Source organism: Lineus longissimus, chromosome 7, assembly GCF_910592395.1.
Source record: "Lineus longissimus chromosome 7, tnLinLong1.2, whole genome shotgun sequence".
NCBI lineage: Eukaryota > Metazoa > Nemertea > Pilidiophora > Heteronemertea > Lineidae > Lineus > Lineus longissimus.
In genome coordinates this window covers 20,941,488-20,962,735 of record NC_088314.1, presented here as the reverse complement: position 1 = coordinate 20,962,735, position 21,248 = coordinate 20,941,488, and the positions used below count along the sequence as shown (strand labels likewise).

The following is a 21,248-nucleotide window of genomic DNA, read 5'->3' as shown; positions in this document are numbered from 1 at the left end:
TGATGTTATATATGGATTAGGCCTCGTAGCAGTTTGGCCTCTCTTTAAAGCTGGGCCATATAGCCCGAGCCGAGAACGGTTCATCCGGCCGGAGTTATTCAGGTTTCCAAAGCATTAAGCGACTGGGAGTATTACTACCCCTGGATGGGATGATGTTCTATCACAGGTTTACTTCACAGGCAAGCCTGGGTGGAGAGAAGCAAGTAGATATGTACCATGATATGTACCGATGCTGGTAATATCGACGCTGTTTCGTGCTGTCATCCCCCAAGGGAATCGGAGAATGTCGGAACGTTTCCGTTAAATGCCGAATGAAATCAACAATGGAACTAAAACATGACTGCTACTTTACTGAATAATTGTTTATTTAGCAAAGGTTGTTTATCATAAATAAGCTTGATGATTGCACAATTAGTAACATTTGATGTTTAAATCACAAATCATCAGCAGTTAGAGCAAAAACACAAGAACTTCTCAAATTTCAGAAAATATTTAACAAAATCTACAATCAATGATTCCATCGATTGGCACATAGACTTACAGTTATCAATTACAAGTGAAAATCATAAATCATGAAGTTAAAATTTACTCCATATAAATATAAATCTATAAAATTTGAATCGTACAATTGGCAGATCACATGTGCTTCTCCCCAGCTACAAAAAACTTGGGCCACCAAGATATCTTTACCATATCATCACTGGTCAAGACCATTGTCATCCAGTCAGAAAGAAACATGATTGTGACAGTCCTCAAGACCTCCCAGAGCTGGTTATTGGTTCCCCATCACAGTCAGAGACGTGATTGTGACAGTCCTCAAGACCTCCCAGAGCTGGTTATTGGTTCCCCATCACAGTCAGAGACGTGATTGTGACAGTCCTCAAGACCTCCCAGAGCTGGTTATTGGTTCCCCATCACAGTCAGAGACGTGATTGTGACAGTCCTCAAGACCTCCCAGAGCTGGTTATTGGTTCCCCATCACAGTCAGAGACGTGATTGTGACAGTCCTCAAGACCTCCCAGAGCTGGTTATTGGTTCCCCATCACAGTCAGAGACGTGATTGTGACAGCCCTCAAGACCTCCCAGAGCTGGTTATTGGTTCCCCATCACAGTCAGAGACGTGATTGTGACAGCCCTCAAGACCTCCCAGAGCTGGTTATTGGTTCCCCATCACAGTCAGAGACGTGATTGTGACAGTCCTGCTAGATCTGGTTCTAGCCTTTTAAATAGCAGCGTAACCCCATCAAAGCAAGGACAAATGTTTCTATTGAGGACGCCCCTTGGAGCCAAGACTATCATTATATTGTCTGTACGATATGATCCTGAACACAACTTGGACAAGCCATTGGCAGTGTCCTCATCGACGTGTAGTACTGGGTCAGAAGCGTGGCTGTCTGTTGCAAACTCGCGAGGCTTCCAACAAAATTTGCAGTAAAGCGTGTCAGGACGTGCTCCATGAAATGTTTCTGTGGAAAATGGTGGCCACATGTGAAAACGATGGCATAGTTATCACCATACTCTTCCATTTGTTCCGTGATAATTTTGGCATCATTTGTTGTCATGGTGATGAAGGCCATCTTGTCGACGTCTTGTCGTAGATTCTGCAGGATTTGTTGCCAGAGTTTCTGCTGGTGTCCCGGGTCGATCTTACGTTGATCTGTCGACTCTAGACCGAGTCTCAGCATGACGTCCGAGGGAATATCACCGGACTTCATCAAACATATCACATGACTTATCACCTTGATCACAAACTCAACTGAGAGGTTTTTGACGACGTGGCACTGTTCTTGGGCGACGTCTGTTTCTGCTTGAGGACTGAAATAAAATCCCACTCTATCATCACAACTCTATGGATGTAGGAAAACAGAATTGGACTGCAATTTATAGATCCAAGGCTAAATGATGGAAGACCAGTCAGACAGCAGCAGGTCTATGCATATTAGCAACTGTTACCTTGGTAATATCAACTCACCTGGTTATGACATGACAGAGAGGCACAGCAAGCAGTTCAAGGTACTTATCCAAGATGGCCTCAAGGTCACTGAAGGGAAGATCAAGGTCACGCCAGAATTGGAAGACATCCTTCACCATTGATTCCTCGAGGGTTGTGTTGTGCTGGCTGTCTGGCGATTGGTCAATTCTGCTGTAATAATAACACATCGGTAATTGACTACGTCTGATAAATAGGACACCACATCAATCAAATCCGAAATGAACAAATTTATATCGAACCAAACACCCACTGGATATTTATCTGCAGATTTATTGTGCAGCCCAAAGTTTGCCTCCGTTTCAAGCAGGAATTCAGGCCAAGCTAACAGTACCTAGGCCATCTTCTCTACCAACCTGAGGAACTTCTCAACAATCTCCAAAGCCACCTGCAGGAGTACGGATTTCTCTTCAAATTGGTGGCGATGATCACAGATCTCCCGCAGCTTGAACTGAATGGACTGTGCATAGAGGTTCAGAGCTTCGTAGATATCTCCCACAATGCCCCAAAGCCTCTCGACCAAACACATCCGCACCAACTTTGTCAAGGAGCAATACTCGCCAAGATGCTAAAACCACAAAGAGGAAGAAAATGTGAGTGGTTATTGGCATTCAGGCACTTCACAATCAAACAAGTTTAACAGATGCTTTACGCATTAAAATGAAATAAGCCAGGACTTCAAGCAGAACTATTTACCTAGTGGCCAAGTAAGAGGTGGCAGACACCTCGAACGAATCCCATCTCCTTAGATCCGTATGATCGACGAGAATAGGATCTTTCCAAACTTATATCTTCATGTACAATTATAACATAACTGAGTCCAATGATGCTACGTCTCATCTGATTTTATACCAAACAATGCTCACTAATGCCAGACAACAGAGATAGACAAGAAGGAAGCTTACCTGCACAACAGTCGTGATGACATGAACATCATATTCGGGCTCCATCAACGATGACAGATGAGGGATGTTCCCGACACAGCCCATCTCCTCACCATCAATACCTGTGTCTGACAGCTGTAAATAATCAACACAGAACCACATGAGGCATCTCACAGAGTGGGCTGGTCATCCCGAATACTTCAAAACGTCTCCTTGCAAACTTAACCCCATCAAAGAAGCAGAAACCTATCATTTCAAGGTCACTAATGACACTGCATCGTTAAAGACAAAGGATGGCCACAATCGTATTAATCTTACCCAGAAGTCATCACTGCCTCGGCGGTTGTATTGTCTACCAATCAAACTTAACGACGCCGGCACCCAGTTGAGCAGTGTTGGGTTCGGCTGCGAGCCCATGTTTTGGATATTACGAGTGTTCTCCAGTCCTGCCTGATCTGAGATACCCAGCTGAGAAGAGAAAGACAAGTTAGCAGGTTGGATGGACCAACAGAGAATCCCGACAGTCAACACGACACAAGAAACACTACAGCCACAGCTACTTGGCATTACTAAGGGAAGAGCTGGCAGTTACATGAGATTGCACCATTGGACCATTTGAAATCTGATGCATACTAGATCAGAAGCTTATCCTTCTGACGATGACAGAGTGCTTATCTATTTGAAAACCATGTAAGCCAGAGAATGAAGGTTCCAAACCAAGGAATGGTGAATCTCACCTGAGCAAACTCATTCCTGCCAAATGAGAAGACCTGTCCATCCTTATCCAGTGCCATCGTGTGACTTGCCCCACAGTTGATCACCTTGATCGTATGATCCTTCAAAGCAGCAACAAACATCGGCGTCGGATATTCCCGATTCGACCCTAACCCGAGCTGACCATCGTAGTTCTTGCCCCAGGAGTAGATGCGACCTTCGGCAGTCAGAACAGCAACATGGGTGCCACCTGCCGACATCTGGAAGGAAAGAATGAAGCGAACATGAAGACTCCTGTACTCAGAATCCCACGCTGGTGTTGATGATGTTCATACATCCCCATGATGATATGAGCTGCACACGAGAGATGGTGTTGATGATGTTCATACATCCCCATGATGATATGAGCTGCACACGAGAGATGGTGTTGATGATGTTCATACATCCCCATGATGATATGAGCTGCACACGAGAGATGGTGTTGATGATGTTCATACATCCCCATGATGATATGAGCTGCACACGAGAGATGGTGTTGATGATGTTCATACATCCCCATGATGATATGAGCTGCACACGAGAGATGGTGTTGATGATGTTCATACATCCCCATGATGATATGAGCTGCACACGAGAGATGGTGTTGATGATGTTCATACATCCCCATGATGATATGAGCTGCACACGAGAGATGGTGTTGATGATGTTCATACATCCCCATGATGATATGAGCTGCACACGAGAGATGGTGTTGATGATGTTCATACATCCCCATGATGATATGAGCTGCACACGAGAGATGGTGTTGATGATGTTCATACATCCCCATGATGATATGAGCTGCACACGAGAGATGGTGTTGATGATGTTCATACATCCCCATGATGATATGAGCTGCACACGAGAGATGGTGTTGATGATGTTCATACATCCCCATGATGATATGAGCTGCACACGAGAGATGGTGTTGATGATGTTCATACATCCCCATGATGATATGAGCTGCACACGAGAGATGGTGTTCATGATGTTCATACATCCCCATGATGATATGAGCTGCACATGAGAGATGGTGTTCATGATGTTCATACATCCCCATGATGATATGAGCTGCACATGAGAGATGGTGTTCATGATGTTCATACATCCCCATGATGATATGAGCTGCACATGAGAGATGGTGTTCATGATGTTCATACATCCCCATGATGATATGAGCTGCACATGAGAGATGGTGTTCATGATGTTCATACATCCCCATGATGATATGAGCTGCACATGAGAGATGGTGTTGATGATGTTCATACATCCCCATGATGATATGAGCTGCACATGAGAGATGGTGTTCATGATGTTCATACATCCCCATGATGATATGAGCTGCACATGAGAGATGGTGTTGATGATGTTCATACATCCCCATGATGATATGAGCTGCACACGAGAGAATCAAATGAATTCACTTTTTTCACTACAAAATGAAAACCGACTTCGGTTACTTTGATATCCACTTTGACAGAGAGATTTAGTCAATTACATATCCTTTTGAAACTGAAGGTACAAGATGCTTCCAGTTGGCTGAAATTTCTTCAAGCCACGTTATTGGAAACTTTCATTTATTTAAGAAAATGTTTACACTGGGGATAATGCCAGCAGAAGTCCTAATAGAGTTGTATTCAATTCCATACCTGGATGATTTTTCCCTCGACACCTTCCATGTTGAAGATGTACGGATAAAGATAGAAGTCAGGATCATACTTGGCTCGGTCCACCTTGGAGAGCTGCATGTTCTGCTTGACGTGAAGCGGGCTGCAGCCAAACGTATACAGCTGGTTTTCATTGGTCAGGGCAAACTGGAGAGAAAAACGCTACAATGACTTCATGACACTACCAAAATAGTTCAAGGTTGTTCATTAAAGTTTTGTAAATTTTGCCCAATGTCTGTAAATCTTGATGAAAGTATACTCACACTACAGAAATATTTGGATGCTATAATGGTGATTGGTTCTGTGAGGGCATCTAATCGTTTAGGAGATGTGATCTTGAAGGTGTTACCTTCTCCGAGCTGACCGTATGAGTTATTACCAAAGCCGTAGATCTCTCCCTGGAAATACACGAGTCTATTTGATCAACACTACCAACAATAACAGTACAAAAGATGAAGCCTGCAACACCTGCAGCTTAGTCAACAGATAAATCAAGTCATCAAACCTGAACATGATGACACTCAAAACACAACGTTAAACTGTTCTATCATGTAAGACCATAGTGCAGTCATGAGGTGTGCAATGCATGGCCAATGTACTATAATGCATTGCAGTCATGAGGTGTGCAATGCATGGCCAATGTACTATAATGCATTGCAGTCATGAGGTGTGCAATGCATGGCCAATGTACTATAATGCATTGCAGTCATGAGGTGTGCAATGCATGGCCAATGTACTATAATGCATTGCAGTCATGAGGTGTGCAATGCATGGCCAATGTACTATAATGCATATACACAGCAAATGGTAACTTTTTGATAGACCCAAACATGCTGGCCATCTTGAATTACCTCCATACGTCCAGAATTATAAATCCAATAGCGTTACGACACCAGTAGTAATGATCATGACAACTACTTACTGCAGCAGTTAAGACGAGTGTATGAGCATATCCTGCCTGGACCTGGACAACATTCATACCAGCCAGTCCTTCAATGACTGCGGGGGCAAGCACATCTTCAATGGAGCTGTGTCCGAGCTGGCCAAATACACCCCAACCCCAGCTGTAGACTCTGGAATATCAAAGCATTGACAATCTACTCATGTATTATGAGGGTGATGGTCCGTAGCAGGTTACATAACCCATGCACCAGGCTATTCAGGTACAGAGATTGGGATTATACTTCATTCAAAGTTCAGTCAATAGCCATTTCCTTCAAGTGAGACCTATTGTAAGTAGACCAGCAGTCTTACCCACTCCATCATCAGGTTCCTCGAGCTCTGAGAACAGTCAAGCAGATTACCTTGACAAGCCAACATGCCAAATGGCCTTCGAACTTAGCGGATGATTGACTGATTAATGATTGGATGTTTTTCCTTGAACTTCTTACCTGGAATCAGCAGCTCGAGCGAGTGAGTGGTACTGGCCACACACAACACTGATGATGGGTGTATTAGACAACACCTCAATTAGCATTGGTTGAGCTCTGGTGACAGTATCGCCTATTCCAACCTGGCCGTACTGCGATGAACCCCAACCATACACCTGTAGGTAAGACAAAAACAATCAGTATTGAGTTTGGAAACCAGACCTCAGGATTTCCAAACCAGACCGCATCATTAAACATACTATGGTGACGGTGAACATGTGCTGAGGCATTCCAACTAGGATATCATCGTGTCATCAACGGTATATGTAATAGAAATCTACTACCAAATTAATCCAGCTTCATCTACTCCAATGCCAGGACAAGGGAGTTGTCATTTTCTGACATCTTCTCACAATATCTTGAATCTAACATCACTTACCCCCTGCTGTGTCAAAGCTATTGTGTGTTTGGCTCCACACGAGACAGAGAGCACCTTGATCTGCAGCATATGGAGAGTCTCCACCTTACACGGCAGAGACATGACGTGGTCAGTCGCGATGTTTCCATGTCCTAACCTGGAAGAGAGATGTCAGCTTATGGAGTCAAGAACCTTTAAGGTCTTTGAATCTGTGCCACCATCGACAGCAGGAGTTTGTATCTGGTTACTCATGCGTTTAATGAATACCACAGCAGCTTTATTCATGCACATACGGATATAAAAATGATGTTCCCAGGTTGACTGTGGCTGTTGACTAGGATGACTGGTAGATATAATACACGAACCTTCCATCCTGTGTCCTGCCCCACGTGTAAAGCTCCCCGTTCCTGATCAGGGCACTATGGCTGTGACCGCACCCAATCACCATAGGTACCACCAAGTGAGAGTACGTCTTACCTCGGCGATAGGACAGTAATTGGGCCGGTTTCTGAAATTGGAAAAATAAGAACAAATTGCAATGTTCTGAATGAGTTGAATGCTTCCTGCAATGATCTCCAATCTAATTTCAAAGTGACTCATAAGTCACCCTTGGAATTGCTGTCAAACTTTGACTATCATCTTATTTTGGCCGTCCAAGTGTCTACTGTCCAATACGATGGCAGAAAAGAGATGATCAAAAGTAAGTCAGGAACACACCTTGGATGATGACGGATGACTTACCTTTTGTGATGGTGTGGCAATATATTTTGGATCAAGAGTGGAGCCGTTCCTCCTTGCATGGAGTTGCAGGACGACTTCAAAGAAGAACTGTATGAGCTGTTTGGCTTTAGACCTACACGACTCCTGCTGGCCGGACTGCAGCGTGTCTTCACTCATGTTGGAGCTAATGGAGGAGAGTGAAGAGACACTAGATGTCCTGGAAGGTTGAAAGAAACCAAAGATTTATAAATGTGACTACTGTCCCTTAACAATTCTTCTTCATCCAACTTTGTCTTCACTGAATATTAATTTTAGGTGTAAATACCTTTTTCTCACTGCAGACTCTGCCTTGTGTAAATACATCTGAACCAGTGAACTGGATGGGTCGAACACTTTAGCAAGCTGTAACAATGTGGCGAGGTCGTAGGAGCCAAGATGGTATCTTAACGTGTCGGTGAATTCTGCCGCTAGTCGAGGTTGGCTGATCATGAACTGGACAAGGTCACTCTCGTCCATACAGCGAAGGAAGCTTCCTGGAAAGTCATCATCACATTATCAGAAGGGTCTTTTGAGATGGAGGTCTAATATTATGACCAAAATATCATAGTTTGATACTTGACATCCCTTGTGACCTAAGGCAAGTCACTTTGCCCCCTCCTTCAAACAAGACAGAAAGCCTCGATTCCTTGTACAGTGAAACCTCTCAGGATACACCAAAGGACGTGTCATTCTCCCAATGATACTAATTGGTTCAGTGGCAATAAACACTCATTATACAAACATTAAAGAAAATGAATCTGATTTTAACACAATTTTTTCTGAGCTTTATAAAACTTGCCTTTAAACGTAGAGCACGGGTTCCTTACCTTCACCGATCCTGAGGAGAAATATCGCCATGTTCTTGGCAACGAGTGACTCCATATTCAGTCTCGACAGACTGATGAATCCTCGCTTGACCAATGCTTTGATGACTTCAATCACCATCCCAGGTCCTCGCGCCTGCAGAACACAAAGTCAGAGTATATCAACCTCATATGACCGTTTTCAGCCTTGTGCAATGATACACAATTAGTGTCTTACTAAACTTTCTTCTACAGCTTGATTTGAAATTGACACAATTTTGAGGAATCTCAGTATTACATCTAATTGAAAGGATATGGCATGTACAAGCTGACTATTAGGTGTGTGAGTGCTGGGCATTGAACAATGATTGCTATGAGACCATTTAATCAACTGGCCATTACCCCCTTTTGGATAACGAGCTCTTTGACTCACCTTGGCAAGCTCAAAGAGCTGCTCCATCATGTAGTGATCCAACAACAGGTCAATGGCCACCTTCTCATCGTACGAGAAGTTGTTTAACAAGAAATCCCTGAAACAACAAAGAGAATTAATGACAAGTTCAAGCTTGGCTAAAACCAGATGATACCAACTCCAATCCAAGCAGCTCTCTGCCAGATAGAATATGCCAAGTTGTGTTGAATTCCAATAGACTCTCTTCTTACATGGCCAGACTCCTCATGGACACAAGTCCTCAGACAACTGTAAAAAGCTGCTTCTTTTCCTGCATTAAGCTTTCCAGTACATCTTCAGTCCTGTGGCAATGTCAGTTCCCTGCCAGAACACTTCAACCTACCTGAGCCCCTGCTTCATGCCCGGACCACCCTTCTTCTTCAACCTACCTGAGCGCCTGCTTCATGCCCGGACCACCCTTCTTCTTCAACCTACCTGAGTGCCTGCTTCATGCCCGGACCACCCTTCTTCTTCAACCTACCTGAGCGCCTGCTTCATGCCCGGACCACCCTTCTTCTTCAACCTACCTGAGCGCCTGCTTCATGCCCGGACCACCCTTCTTCTTCAACCTACCTGAGCGCCTGCTTCATGCCCGGACCACCCTTCTTCTTCAACCTACCTGAGCGCCTGCTTCATGCCCGGACCACCCTTCTTCTTCAACCTACCTGAGCGCCTGCTTCATGCCCGGACCACCCTTCTTCTTCAACCTACCTGAGCGCCTGCTTCATGCCCGGACCACCCTTCTTCTTCAACCTAACTGAGCGCCTGCTTCATGCCCGGACCACCCTTCTTCTTCAACCTACCTGAGCACCTGCTTCATGCCCGGACCACCCTTCTTCTTCAACCTACCTGAGCGCCTGCTTCATGCCCGGACCACCCTTCTTCTTCAACCTACCTGAGCGCCTGCTTCATGCCCGGACCACCCTTCTTCTTCAACCTACCTGAGCGCCTGCTTCATGCCCGGACCACCCTTCTTCTTCAACCTACCTGAGCGCCTGCTTCATGCCCGGACCACCCTTCTTCTTCAACCTACCTGAGCGCCTGCTTCATGCCCGGACCACCCTTCTTCTTCAACCTACCTGAGCGCCTGCTTCATGCCCGGACCACCCTTCTTCTTCAACCTACCTGAGCGCCTGCTTCATGCCCGGACCACCCTTCTTCTTCAACCTACCTGAGCGCCTGCTTCATGCCCGGACCACCCTTCTTCTTCAACCTTCCTGAGCGCCTGCTTCATGCCCGGACCACCCTTCTTCTTCAACCTACCTGAGCGCCTGCTTCATGCCCGGACCACCCTTCTTCTTCAACCTACCTGAGCGCCTGCTTCATGCCCGGACCACCCTTCTTCTTCAACCTTCCTGAGCGCCTGCTTCATGCCCGGACCACCCTTCTTCTTCAACCTACCTGAGCACCTGCTTCATGCCCGGACCACCCTTCTTCTTCAACCTACCTGAGCGCCTGCTTCATGCCCGGACCACCCTTCTTCTTCAACCTACCTGAGCGCCTGCTTCATGCCCGGACCACCCTTCTTCTTCAACCTACCTGAGCGCCTGCTTCATGCCCGGACCACCCTTCTTCTTCTCGATCATGAAAACAAAGCAATGGAGTGCCACATCGGCCAATGCCTTGCTCTCTGCCATCGTCATGTCGATGTTAGTGTTACTGAGAACCTGCTGGAGGTATGCCGTCACCTCCGTCAGGCGGCCATGTTGGGTCATGATGGCGACACGCCTCCTGTGTGGACACTGAAATAAAGGTGTGACAACTATAACTCAGTTCCTACATGCGCAGTTAGAGGGATATGTCTCCGTAAATCAGAGGTAGAGCCGAGCATTAGACTATGCAACTGAACATCCAAGTCCTGGCCTTAGATAAGGATTGGACCTTGTGAATATAACATGTATAAAGGAGTTCATCAAGATGAGTGAAAATGTAAAGGGCAGCAGAATTCAACTCACTCTTGTAGTTATGGTAAACAATGTGACACATTTGTTATTGAAAACTCCGACAAGACAACACTGATTTATTAAAAAACGAGTCTATAAGCCTACAACAAGTCTACCAGTTGGTAACATGTAAGCAAAAACATGGCATGCGGGAGTAGCAACGTTCCGGTTCCCTCCTTGAAGGGAGTTGGTCATACCTTGGAGAGTTTGTACAATCTCATTGCCTGTGTGAAGTCGCCAGCCTCCATTTTGAACCTGGCCGCATCCTCATATAAACCGTTGATGTCGAGTCCCAGCATAATGCCAAGCTGCTCCGAGTATGACAGGTCAGATTGGTTGAGGCAGAGATTTAGGAAATATCTTTCTGGGGACACCCTGTAAGATGGGAAACATGACATTAGGGGATGTGGTCAATCAATGTCTCAGCGAGACTTTTTAAGACCAACATTTCATCTTTGTGATCACTCTAAGGTGATCATGTTTACCACTGCTGTTTCTAGCAATCTCCCGTTCGCCCATAAACCCTGACCTTTCTGAAATTATCAGCAAGATATTTTCAATGCGAGCACCTGATTACCTCGGCCGACACTCGTACACATCATGCTGTGTCACTACGACACATCCCTCCAGCACTGTGTGCATACTAATCGCGATGTCATCCCGAGCATTATCCTGCTTCTTCCCATCTCTCTCCTCTTGTCGCTCAAACCAATAGAATGGTAGCGCTCTCTTGTGGATGTTGACGAGAACGGCGTCGGTGAGTTTGAAAGCTTGGATGACAGCCTGCTGATTGAAAACCTGTGGAGATAAACCAAGGTCAAATGCAATCATACACTTTCTAAGGCCAGCTTCTGTCCTAAGAGGGGTCAAAATAAATGGAAATGACCTACTCTGAACCAAAATTCGAGTCCTCATAAACCATTTGTTGGAAAGTTGTTGGTGATTACTGCCTGATGGTTTGTGTCACTGCTGATCTAAATTTCTACGTCTTCTGATATCAGCCACACAACTACTGCCATTTTAAAGTCAGGGAATTGTAATGTACAAACCTGATTCTGCTCCGGGGATGTCTCGGCCATCTGATTAGAAATAAACATCAGTCTCACATTCACGTCTTGCTTCATGGAGCAGATGATGAGTTTATCTGTCAAGATGACATCATCTGCTTGCTTCGGAACCTCGTAAATGAACAGGGGTCGGTGGTCAAGGCTGCTGTCAAAAACCTGCAAATGAAATTTATAACTTGAACTTGAACTTGTGTCTTTAGTGCCAGATGGGGAGATCAGTACCACAGTGGTTAGAGCATCAGGAAGTCTTGGGCTCCAAAGGACCACCAACTTGTGTCTTTAGTGCCAGATGGGGAGATCAGTACCACAGTGGTTAGAGCATCAGGAAGTCTTGGGCTCCAAAGGACCACCAACTTGTTTCTTTAGTGCCAGTTGGAGAGATCACCTTTGTGTCCTTGAGCAAGGCACTTGAATCAAACATCACAACTGTTCCTCCCCATTCCATACCAAACTTATCAAAGCTCACCTCAAATGTCCTCTTCACCCTATTGTAGGCTGTGACGAAGTGTCTCCCTTTAGCGTACTGAGGCTGTAGCTGCACGGAGAGTGGAAACTGGTAGAAACACATCGGTACAAAGTCATCACAGTTCGCCATATTCTCTGAAAACAGTGCAGTTGTGTTCAAACCTAACTCAAGCAGTGGTTAAGTTGAAATACCAGACATTTTTTTAGCAATGTGAAGTGTACTTGGGTGGATGAATCAAAGGGCCTATGCTGACCCTGTGCCCTTTGATTATGCATTTAAAAGAGCCATGTCAATTGGGAAAAGTCTGGGTTAAACCTCATTGTACTGAACCTATCATTTGGAAAAACCCTATTCTGTGTCTAAGTGACTTATCCGAGAGATACTAATATATCCAGTAATAGCCATGAGTAACTTGTATTGGTCCCTACCTGGCAGCCCTGTCAGCTGATTCAGTATACAGCTGATGGGCATGTGACTGTTGTCAATCTGATCATAGCCAAGGTGCCCGAGTTCTTCATCAGTTTTCCAGAAATGCTCTCTGTCTTTTTTCTCCAGGAGGATCTTCCAGAAATGGCCGGTTTTCGCGGTGATCTGTAAGAAATTGATAATAATTTCATCATACCCTGCCATTTAAGCTGTCCAAGTCAACATCAAACGTAAAATCATTTAATGTGCACCTACCAAAACATATGTCATGGTCTGACTGTCGCCTTTGACGAGCTGGAGTTGACTGATGCAACCCTTAATTTCTGTCTCGTAAACCGTCTTTCTCGACAGAAGGTCGACGAATAAGACTTTACCAAGCCTCGTCCCCACAATAGCTATGTGTTCTCCGAGGAGAGTCTGCCACCACACAACGGATGTTGGAGGGCCACATTTCTTTGATATATTGATGAGAGTCACATCATTTAGTGTCCACAGTTGCTCGATCTGGGCGTCAAGATCAAGCAGCGCTAATGCAGGAATGACGTAAACATTGGAATGCTTCGTAACACAGATGAGCCACGTTCCTCTCGAGTCGTAACACAGTCCCCTGATTGGATCCTTGGCTGGCCATGGGATCTGTCTCAATGCTGGTGACAGCTGGTTAAAGCTGTAGCGCAGTACCAAGTAACCTGGAAATGACGACAAGGAGTTGATTAGTTCATCCCAATCTTTAGCTACCAGTCAGCACACTTGGTCAAGGGTCAAAAAGGCGTCCTCTCACATGATGTTTTCTTACTTTAATGCCAATACCAGGAGATTCGGGATTATGGACTTAACCATGTCTTTGTTTGTCTTGTTCAGAGAGTTGACAGTCCAAGCACGTCCAAACTGGTCCAACCATTCCCCAACCTACCATTAGACAGGACCAGTGCCAGCTGGTTCTTCTCTCCGTCCTCACACCATGCCGATTTTACAATCTTCACATCCTTCCCTTTCTGATCCTTGCCATCACCCTTGAATCCTGATTTGAAGGACAACACCTTGGCCAATTCGAAGATAGGGAACTTCATTGCATGTCACTCTGCAATCCAGTCTGGAAAAAAACAGCACAGTTAATTACGAACCAGTTGGAGGAGCCGTTGAGAGTCACAACCAACCAGCAGCTAACAAAAGATTGTGGGGGTCGCATACCACGTGGCTTTTGTTTGTTGTGTCTTTCTATGTTTGCTTTGCCTCTGTCCTGAACGGCCACTTCTGACTGGTCCATGATGCAATGTTCACTACCGCACTACTTGTGTTGTAAAACGCAGCTTTGGAAAGGATGGCATCTGTGGCAATAGCCTGAATGGGGACAGATTTGAGACCAACGTGGGCATCACGGTAAGACTTCATACACCTTTTTGCTTATTAAACCCGGTTGACTCTAGTCACTGGCACAAACATCAGGCTGAGCCAGGCTTCTGTCCTGGCAAGCAATACACGCATTCTGCTTGTATAAATTATACAGTGCCACTGACAGACAGAGCAAGAGGCCAGAGAGATGTAATTTTTGTCGCATAATAAACCACAGCAAACATCATTTTTCAAGGTTGACAGTTTCTTGATCATAATGTAGACATCTGCTAGATACTTTACTCAATCGTATAAAGCAGAAAAAGAAGATTTAACCCATTTCGTTACTTTGACTGCGGCGAAAATGTGAAGTTTGTTGATATTCTGAACAGTCACATGGATTACTTCCTGGAAAATGGCATATACAATGTGAAATTGTAGGGAATGTTTACAAATTTTCAACCTCTTAAAAACACAATATTTTAGAAATAAAGAGAAAAGTTATAATCCGTTTAGATTAAATATAATACAATTTAATAATCGGTGCCAACTAATTATTTTCAATCTGCCTTAAAAAAGAGAAATAATAAAATGTTAAATCACTGCTCCACAAATCTTCTTTAGGTTAGTTCCTTAAATGCTCACTTAAAGGCGCTGAAGCCAGTCAATAATAAAAATTTCTCAGCTGTTCCAGTCATCAAAGTTGTTTATTTTGGTTACAGATTCATTATCAACTTCACAAAGCGTATAGCATTGTTGCATTCAATGTATGCTATATATCTATTATAACAAATAGATGATTGCTAATGAAAGTATTGTGAGTTTTCTGAACATGTAGACCATAAAATTGAAAAATTAACAAAATCAATCTCCCACACCCCCAGTCAGTGTCAGTGAGTTAGGCCCAGGCCCAGAACCAGTCACTCTCACTCTCTCTTATCTACCATGCTTAGGGAGACAAGAATATCAACAGCAAGGGTATGGCCTAAACTCTGGGCTTAAACAATGTTTTTACCATTTCAGACAGTCCTTGATTGAAGAAGCAGAGTTTGGGAGGATCTCAGGATGCACCTCCCAGCTTCAGCAGCCTTGTGATGCAGCACTGATGCTTTATTGACCTTGGAATCTCTGTTGACATCTTCTCTCCTTACTTGTCACCTGAAGATGCATCTTTGAGGAGCAGAAACTGGAGTAAAGAGCGTCTTTCTCTGCAGCCTTCACGATGCAACAAGAAGGAAGCGTGCGGTTTCTCAAGTATCACCAAGGGAGTGTAAGGGGTGTGGCTTTCCATCCAAAGGTTCGTCTAGGCCTTGTAGCAGGGCCCAATTGATTATAGATCACTGTGTTTTTTTGTGCAAAGTTTTCAGAGTTTAGAAGATCTGGGACTACGCCTCTGATATTGAGTGTGGTATTAGAGCTAGGAGTATATATGATGATGAATAGGAGAGCTATTAAGTTGAATGAACACCAGCCAGCCAGGCTATGTTTGACACTGATTTACTTGTATTTTGCTGATGATGAAACAAGTTCATTACATGAATATTTCATATCTGCTCCTTTTTCAGGATCGTTACTTATTTTGCTCAGGGGCTTATGATGGAAAGGTCAACTTGTACTCTGCCAAGAAGTATGAATTCATTCAAAGCTATGCAGTAAGTAATGCAATGATTGATGTCTTCATGCGGCGAAAAAATCTTGCATTTCAAGGTGATTTTTGCAGTTAGTAAAAAGAGGTTATGTGAAAAGATTTAACAATGAATGAACAACTCTCAGGTTTGATGATACATTAACCCTGTTGCTGACCTTTTGTCTGTTCATCATGAATCAAACTCTTCACTGCAGCTTGTCAATTCTGATTGTCCAAAGCCTCATCTTTGGTTTCTATTTCAGATCACCACCGTCAGCCTTGCCAGAAACATCAATGCCGTTCGTTTCACAAGTGACGGCACAAAGGTAAGGTTACAATCATCGCACACCCAGGCAAACTTGAATAGCTTGCCTAAAGAGAGAGAGCAGTGAATTCAAGAAAGAGGAACGATAGATTTTGGTTGGCCAAAGTCTGCCCTGAAGTGGACGCCAAATGACAGCAGAAAGTGTTCTGCCCAAGGAACACACAGGGCAGGACAATAAGGTTCCGTCACACAAGAGGAGTTGTTATGGTGAGGCATTCAAGTAGGTTTAATATGGACATAGATGGAGAGCTTATGTCCCGTGCATGATGAAGAGACAAAGTTCCTGTGAACTTGGTTATAACACTACTTCACAATGTGAAAACACAGATATCTGCTTGTCCTATTTCATGCTTACAATGCTTTCAGATCCTTGCAACGACCACTGCCCGACGCATGGCCCTGATCGATGTCGAACGGGGGGAGCAGGTTATCTCCTATGATAATTGTAAGTTATTTACATTATGATATTGTGACCCTTTAAATCTATGAAATTGCATCGCATAAACTGAACTTGATCTAACTCTCCTGAACTTATAACTGATCTAACTCGCAGTACTTACTTTTAAGAATCCATCTTGTGCGACAGAAGATGGATTTGAACTTCCTCCATCTCTTATTTGCACAGGTGCCTTCAACGGTCGGGACCGGACAGGACTCGCGGCGGATCCCATCACACCTAACATGGCTGTCTGCTGCTGCGTTAATGGAAAGGTAGGCAGGGCAATATTATGAGAAAATAACTGAAGTGGACATTTGTACAGTGTTATTTGGAGGCATACTGTGTGGCTTTATGGTTGACTGAGATTACAGAGTCTCCTGACAATTCTAGTTTTCCTTTCGCCTTCAAAGAGTCTGTATTCATCACAGTAATAATATGGATGATTGTCACTTCATGTTTCAGGGCCTAACACTGTTTGACTTCCGAATGCCTCTTCCATTAGATTTCATCAATGAAGTAAGTGTGATTCATTCCCATTCAAGAGGGCAATATGCCCATTGGAAAAAAGTTAATAAGATACAACTCAGCTTACCAACTTCAGTTAAACATAGGCGCTAACTAGATGACGAGGAACTAACTATGGCATTACATGCTCTAACTAGATGACGAGGAACTAACTAGATCACAAGGAACTAACTAAGGCATGTAGCAGTGCAGTGAAATGATCATGTTTATATTTAAAGAGGTTTACTCAAAGGGGAGTTTTGAGATACTTGATTGGCATTATGGGATCAGCAATTTCTATAATTGGCCCAAATTGATGGTTGTCTGATAAAGATTTCGCTTGGATTCTAAAATATTTCCTTTTTTAGCTTCATACAGGAATCATCAGGGATGTAATCTTTGTCCATGAAAGTTGGCCATGGGGGAAGAATCAACGCGCTCTCATGTCGGTCGCACAAGATGGCTTCTTAAAAGTAAGTAGTGTGACCCCTTAAAGGGTAAGTCCACCTGTCAACATGTGGCCTGCTGGAAACCATGACCCACAGTGTTTTATTATGATGTGGTTTGTTTTCAGATTTGTACATTCGATGGGAAGAGTTTGCATGTGTCAGGAACAGGGCAAGGTCTCAATACGTTATGTCCCACGCCGGAAAACTTTGGTTCTGCTGTCGATGATGGTTTTACAAGTAAGTGCAAAAAAATGCTAGTCAGCTGACCTTGCTTTGATGTTTCAGGACCTCAAGCTGAGAGCACACGTAATAAATGATATGATGTAGCGATCTCATCTCCTTCACCGCTAATGTGTGCTATGACTTCTCAGCACTTTAGAAATTTGAAACATTTGAAAGTTTTGGAGTCACTGAGATCATATCTGAATCAGAATGTAATTTGAACAGTTTTGGGCTCTTTTAGTTCCCAATCGTTAAGAGCAGGGTGACTTTGATGGTGAGTTCTGTTCCATGTTACAGGTTTGGTCATGCTTGGAGGGAAACATTCGTCCGCATATGTCCCAGAAGCAGGAGTTCAGGAAGAATTGAAGGAAAATGGTGATTCTCCCATATGGAAACTAAGGTGGGATAACTGGCCAATCAGGCCCTGTCTGTCATTTGTGGCTGTGACCCTCTCCTAGTTTCAGTTTAGAAGTTCACATGCTTTATTCGGGCATGATCTTTGAGGAGTAGGCACATTGTTTTCCTCATGCAAGTGATGTTTTCTCTCCAGATATACCTCAAATGGCAGTTTGCTCTACTCTGCTTGTGATGGCGGGGTGATACGGCGATATCGTCGCTGGCCGGACCACCATGAGTATCTCGGAGACTTGTTCAAGCATAAAGGTGATGTTGAGGACATGGATATATCACCGTTTGATGAATGTATCCTTTGTATAAAAGACGAGATTGGGAACTGGCATCAGTCAGGCCTTGTTGACACTCAGCTCTCAACTCAACATTTAAATGGTATTAGATTAATGGACCTTTTGTTTGTTATTTGAAGGCAATGTCTCAATCAGGTACCAATGGGTAGCTACACCTGACAAAGTCACAACCTTTCATCCAATGTGTGAAAGAAGGAAAATATCGGCCGGACTTTGTCATGAGTCAGTGTTCGTACTCAACTTTCTGCAAATGAAAAATCTCTTGCTCCAAATCACCAGCCAACGTTTCCTCAAGTTAACCCTTAACTCCACACAGATTTAGTCACCGCTTCAAAAGACCGCTCAGTTGGAGTCCTACGCCTTGGCTCACCCAATCATGGCATCTCAGAATACGGAGAACTCACCTAGCGCACCTTTATGTATTTTGTATAGGATCATTCATACTGGTTTGTGGTACAAACACATACAGTGTATGTACCAATGTGGTACAAACACATACAGTGTATGTACCAATGTGGTACAAACACATACAGTGTATGTACCAATGTGGTACAAACACATACAGTGTATGTACCAATGTGGTACAAACACATACAGTGTATGTACCAATGGCGAATATATTCAAATGACACCGATTTTCTGTTGAAAATTGGCCCTTATTTGTTTGATGGAATTCCCTGGTGAGCTGGTCGCTTGGCATCCTGGGATACTTGGTGTCAAGGATGAACAGTGTTGCATGCTGTGAAGCGTGCTGTGGTGTTCGAGGTGGGAATCCGGTCCTCCTGGAGCCATGCTGTGGAACATTCACAGGGTGTCTTGTTGTGTCCCGGAGCAAAGCTTTCCACGTCTTGAAGCTAAAAATTCTTGCATGGAGAAGAGAGGTACAAAATTTAAAAATATGGCTATTTTTCTGAAATGATGTTGACCTACTTCCTGCCAGGTGAGGTTCCATTGCATGAACATCATCAACATGAATGTGACAGAAATCTCTCGTCTTATTTGTCAACAAATCTTTTGTTAGCGTCTGCGTATCATTGCTTTCTGTTTTGATATGAATTTGATTGGAGTATGTTAGATATTGTATTTGGTGAGAAACTTGATTTTGATTTTACTGACTTGGGTTTTTTTTCAATATCTTTTTTATTTGTTTACATGCAGTGGCAGGGAAGGGAGAAAGATTGTGTATGTATGTGTTTGGGGAGGGGTTCTTTTAGGGCAGGAAAAGGAAAGACATCTACTACAATTGTTATTGTAAACGCTTTTAAAATATCTTCTAATTTAAGAGGAAGCAACTTGTGTATTGAAATAATGGTCTATTGAAGAGTGGCGAACACAATTATTGCCATATTTAAAATAAACTCATTCTAAACAAACACAGTCTTTGTCCTTCACATAGTCCAGGTAACCTCGAGCCTATCCACCGCGCAGCACTGTAATGAGTGAATGGAGTAGACTGGTGAAAGAGTCTATCCTTCACAAAGCCCTGATGATTCGTCACAAAACACCGAAGGACAGCTGACGCAATGGCCCCTGGCGACTTTACAGTAGTGGAAAGTCTCGGCACTCGGATGATTAGTGCCAATATAGAAAGATAGAGGCGCTGCTAGACATACTATCCGAGCACATTTTGTTTAATGGCGGGAAAGGTACGCGGGGACAGATAGAGCATCCCCGGACTATTGAAAACAGCAAACAGGTTCGACCCTCCTTCTCCGGATAGGGTCGAGGTTACCAGCCTGAGCCCCGCTAAAAGGATGAATGACGGATCTGCGGGTTCCAGCTGTAAATCGTCCCCCGCCCCTTAAGACTAAGAGTAACCAGACTACTCTAAGATCGAGGGATGAGCACTGCATTGCGACAGGCTGCCCCGACCCCCTAACCAGTGTGAGAAGCGATTGGCCGTGCAGGGTCCCGCGAGAAGGCCAGGCCATGAAAGCTCTCGGCCGGGTGGTTGTGCAGCCCCGCGTCTACGAGAATGTGCCGAGGGGGCGGGCCAGTTCTTAAAATAACATGGAATGTCGCCAAAGATAGTTGGGAATAACTGATGACGGCCATCATAAATGTAGAATTACGCAGTTCTTGTGAAGTGTAAGTGGTCAACCTGGATACATCCAAAAGCGTCAACACTAATGATCCGCGTGACATGGATCAAAGTCCTCAACTGTTGATGTCCCGGGGATAACTGTTTGTCAATTTCTTCCTGAGAAGGTGACTTAAAACGCGGATGCTCTTTCTGATTCCACGCCACGCCTGTGGTGATATGAGGCGTACATCTTTCTATAGATTTGGGACTTGTTCACATAGTAGTGGGGACGGGTGGGATTCGAACCAGCGCAAAAAGACCCAAGGCGCGTCTCCCACCGCCCCCACCCCGTGCTGAATATGTAGCGGCTACCGCTCTCTCAACTCAAACGGTACTTCGGTAGCTCAGTGGTCTGAGGCGCTGACCAATTGGTTTTTCTTTTTGCGCTGGTTCGAATCCCAACGGGGAACTCGTCTTTGAGAAAATGTGCCACGCTGAGAGATAAATATAGTTCTTTCCACATCCGCTAGATGGCTGTTAACTGTTTTAGTTGGACAAATATTGTGATAGAATGCTCAAAAACCCCTGTCATGCCTTGATATACTGCCTGGGATGGCCTGACTTGA

At 44.2% G+C, this 21,248-nt stretch overlaps 2 protein-coding genes across 8 annotated transcripts; one reads left to right on the top strand and one right to left on the bottom strand.

Moving 5' to 3' along the window:
• Window positions 1–347: 347 nt before the first annotated feature.
• LOC135491095 (uncharacterized) lies at window positions 348–14,747 on the bottom strand. 5 transcript variants are annotated; one of them, XM_064776748.1, is made up of 25 exons: window positions 14,726–14,747; window positions 13,911–14,090; window positions 13,253–13,686; window positions 13,000–13,162; window positions 12,572–12,705; window positions 12,088–12,261; window positions 11,616–11,836; window positions 11,236–11,413; window positions 10,635–10,837; window positions 9,078–9,174; window positions 8,669–8,801; window positions 8,128–8,335; window positions 7,824–8,019; window positions 7,448–7,590; window positions 7,104–7,239; window positions 6,686–6,840; window positions 6,217–6,367; window positions 5,558–5,692; window positions 5,277–5,441; window positions 3,612–3,848; window positions 3,193–3,342; window positions 2,896–3,009; window positions 2,347–2,558; window positions 1,973–2,143; window positions 348–1,815 (listed from the first exon to the last, which is right to left on the bottom strand). In XM_064776748.1, exons 2-25 carry the CDS (start codon window positions 14,065–14,067, stop codon window positions 1,299–1,301), a joined length of 4,584 nt encoding a protein of 1,527 aa, XP_064632818.1. In that variant the 5' UTR covers window positions 14,068–14,090; window positions 14,726–14,747; the 3' UTR covers window positions 348–1,298. The 5 variants fall into 5 exon arrangements, with proteins under 5 accessions (XP_064632818.1, XP_064632816.1, XP_064632820.1 ...); XM_064776746.1 differs by having other exon boundaries at window positions 14,678–14,738; XM_064776750.1 differs by having other exon boundaries at window positions 1,973–2,140; window positions 14,678–14,738.
• Window positions 14,748–14,973: 226 nt separating this feature from the next.
• Window positions 14,974–19,966, top strand: LOC135491033 (uncharacterized). 3 transcript variants are annotated; one of them, XM_064776669.1, is made up of 12 exons: window positions 14,974–15,031; window positions 15,353–15,626; window positions 15,895–15,981; window positions 16,220–16,282; window positions 16,648–16,726; window positions 16,907–16,992; window positions 17,183–17,236; window positions 17,593–17,697; window positions 17,799–17,910; window positions 18,193–18,295; window positions 18,446–18,597; window positions 18,916–19,966. In XM_064776669.1, the coding sequence occupies exons 2-12, from the start codon at window positions 15,552–15,554 to the stop codon at window positions 19,005–19,007; spliced, it is 1,008 nt and encodes a 335-aa protein (XP_064632739.1). In that variant the 5' UTR covers window positions 14,974–15,031; window positions 15,353–15,551; the 3' UTR covers window positions 19,008–19,966. The 3 variants fall into 3 exon arrangements, with proteins under 3 accessions (XP_064632739.1, XP_064632737.1, XP_064632738.1); XM_064776667.1 differs by having other exon boundaries at window positions 14,974–15,096; XM_064776668.1 differs by having other exon boundaries at window positions 14,980–15,146.
• The last annotated feature ends 1,282 nt before the right edge of the window (window positions 19,967–21,248 follow it).